This window comes from Phytophthora parasitica (assembly GCF_000247585.1).
Source record: "Phytophthora parasitica INRA-310 unplaced genomic scaffold supercont2.82, whole genome shotgun sequence".
Lineage (NCBI taxonomy): Eukaryota > Oomycota > Peronosporomycetes > Peronosporales > Peronosporaceae > Phytophthora > Phytophthora nicotianae.
This window is the reverse complement of record NW_008649068.1, coordinates 180,335-182,645: the sequence shown is the minus strand read 5'-3', so window position 1 is coordinate 182,645 and position 2,311 is coordinate 180,335. Positions and strand designations below refer to the sequence as shown.

General features: G+C 52.4%; 1 protein-coding gene across 1 annotated transcript in view; it reads right to left on the bottom strand.

Moving 5' to 3' along the window:
- Nucleotides 1-2,279, bottom strand: part of PPTG_18298 (hypothetical protein) — a gene marked incomplete at both ends in the record, with an annotated part of 4,971 nt that extends 2,692 nt beyond the window's left edge. Inside the window, one exon of the mRNA XM_008916356.1 lies at nt 17-2,279. Within this exon, the coding sequence (XP_008914604.1) occupies nt 17-2,279 (2,263 nt within the window). The remainder of the gene's footprint in view (nt 1-16) is intronic.
- Nucleotides 2,280-2,311: the final 32 nt, after the last annotated feature.

Genomic DNA, 2,311 nt, shown 5'->3' with positions numbered 1-2,311 from the left:
CCGAGCAGTTCAATACATTCGTTCACTGAGTCGTATTTCTTAGCGTCCGAGACTGAAGCGTCTTGGCGCAGGAACGAGCTGAAGGTCAGCGCTTCTCGGATCGTAGCCGCTTCAGAGTGCACGTCCATTTGTTCGCAGTACCCAGTGCAGCGACGAATAGCAAGATCCGACGCCTCATAGCCGTTCAACATGATCTTGCCGGTGATTTTTCCTCCAGTTTTACGGCCAGCAATCACGTCCATAAGTGTAGTTTTACCAGCTCCGGTAGAGCCCATCAACGCCGTAATGGAGCCAGGAATAGCGAATCCATCGATGCCCTTAAGCAACTCCAGTTGCTCCTTCGGGTTCTTCGGGTTGGGCACAAAGTAGTGCAAATCCTGGAACGCCACAGTCACCGGCACGAAATTCTTCTCTCGAGCTGCAACGGGAAGATCAATAATCGCGTTTGCACCCTTGGCCTTCGGAGTCTCAGTGAGAACGTAGGAGTTTTCATCTTCAATTGATTTGACCGACACATCGACGTTGTCTGGCGTCTCGTAGCGGATGAACTCCATCGCTAAGTACGACAGGAACATGAAGAACACGTACACGGCAATGAGGTAGATGAAGGCGTACGCGATCCATTTCTTCTCGGTTTCCATGCCGAAAAGGTCCAAATAGTACTCGCCCATCGTCATACCGTTGTATTTCGAGCAGTAGTCCACATCAGCGTACACACAGACGTCAAAGTCGTCGGAGCGGTACTGGTTGATAGCCAAAGCTTTAAGAGCCCAAGCAATGGGGCTAATCCAGTGCGCCCAGATGAGGTAGTCCGGGATCTGAGCCTTGGTCACGATGAAACCAGCAAAGATGACGAACACCAGGATAGACGACATACCCACAGGCATCACAACGTTGGCATCGGGTAACGCTCCAGCCAGGAAGAAGAACCACATTCCCATAGCCAAATTTGACAGGAAGAGCACCAGTTCGAAGATGATAAACAGTTTGACATCCGATACGAAGCCACAGATCCAGTACACGATCGAGCCGAAGATGATGGTCTCCACCAACGCCAATGGGATCTGACTCACGGTCGTTGCGAGGACGTACGAACCAGTTCGGAAGAAGTTGGCACGACGGTGTTTGTAGAAGATATCGCGGCCAGCGATGTACACTGGGATCATGGAACCTTGACCCATGGACAGGAACATGACGGTAGCGAAGATGACGCCCATGACCACAGCGATCTGGGTCGGGTCGAAGTCGTAGAAGATGGAGCAGTACAGTAGTCCCATAATTAACACCATCATTAAACGTCCCATAACAAACGCCTTGTTACGGTACGTGATCAATAGAGCTCGCCATTGTAGAGCTAAAACACTGGCGAATACCGACTGGTGGAACATGGGCATGGGGTCGATGATGTCCTTCACACTCTCGACCAATTTCTGGTCGTACGGAGCTTCCAGAGCCGCCAGTGTGTTGCGGTAGATCCGAGATTGACTGAAGCTGTCAGCAAACTCACTGGGACTTCGAGGCTGCTTCGTAGGGTGAGTGGGGACTTGGTAAGGATACTGCTGCTTGGTACCCAGATCTAACAGATAGTCGGCGATATCACGTTCTGGAGGGCATTTAAAGCCCAGAGTCTCGAAGTAGGCCTCCACTTCGCTGCATGGTCCGTGGTACATGAGTTCCCCCTCATTAAGAATCATTACATCATCGAACAAGGAGAAAACCTCCGGGGACGGTTGCAGTAGGGCGATCACGACGGTCTTGCGCAGTCTATGAGCTACACTGCGTTGAGTGTTGATGATGTCGTACGTGGCTGCACTGTCGAGACCCGTACTGATCTCGTCCATGAGCGATATGTACTTCATACCGAACTCCATCTCGCCAGTCGTCACACGCTTGCGTTCACCGCCCGACACACCACGCAACATGTTGTCACCGACCACAGTGTCTTGGCAGATTTGCAGACCCAGCTGCTGGATCACAATCTCCGGGTAGTGTGCGAAGATGTTCTTGGTGGCTTCAAGCGCTTCGGCGTCGGTGGTACGGTGCCCCATCTCGAGCATCCCCTTGCCTTGTTCCAGCAACTTCCCGCCACAAAAAGTATGGGCGAACTCGAGAGTTTCCTTGACTGTCAACGTGGGGAAGTGCTTGTCTCGCTGGTTCACGTACGACACGAACTGCGGCAGTCGATCCACGATGTCCTTGTGCGCCACCGAGTTGAACGAGATGTCCCCCTCCATTGTGATATTCCTGCTCATAGGGAATCGGCCACTCAGTACCTTCATCAGCGCTGACTTGCCAGAACCCGGTTGACCCA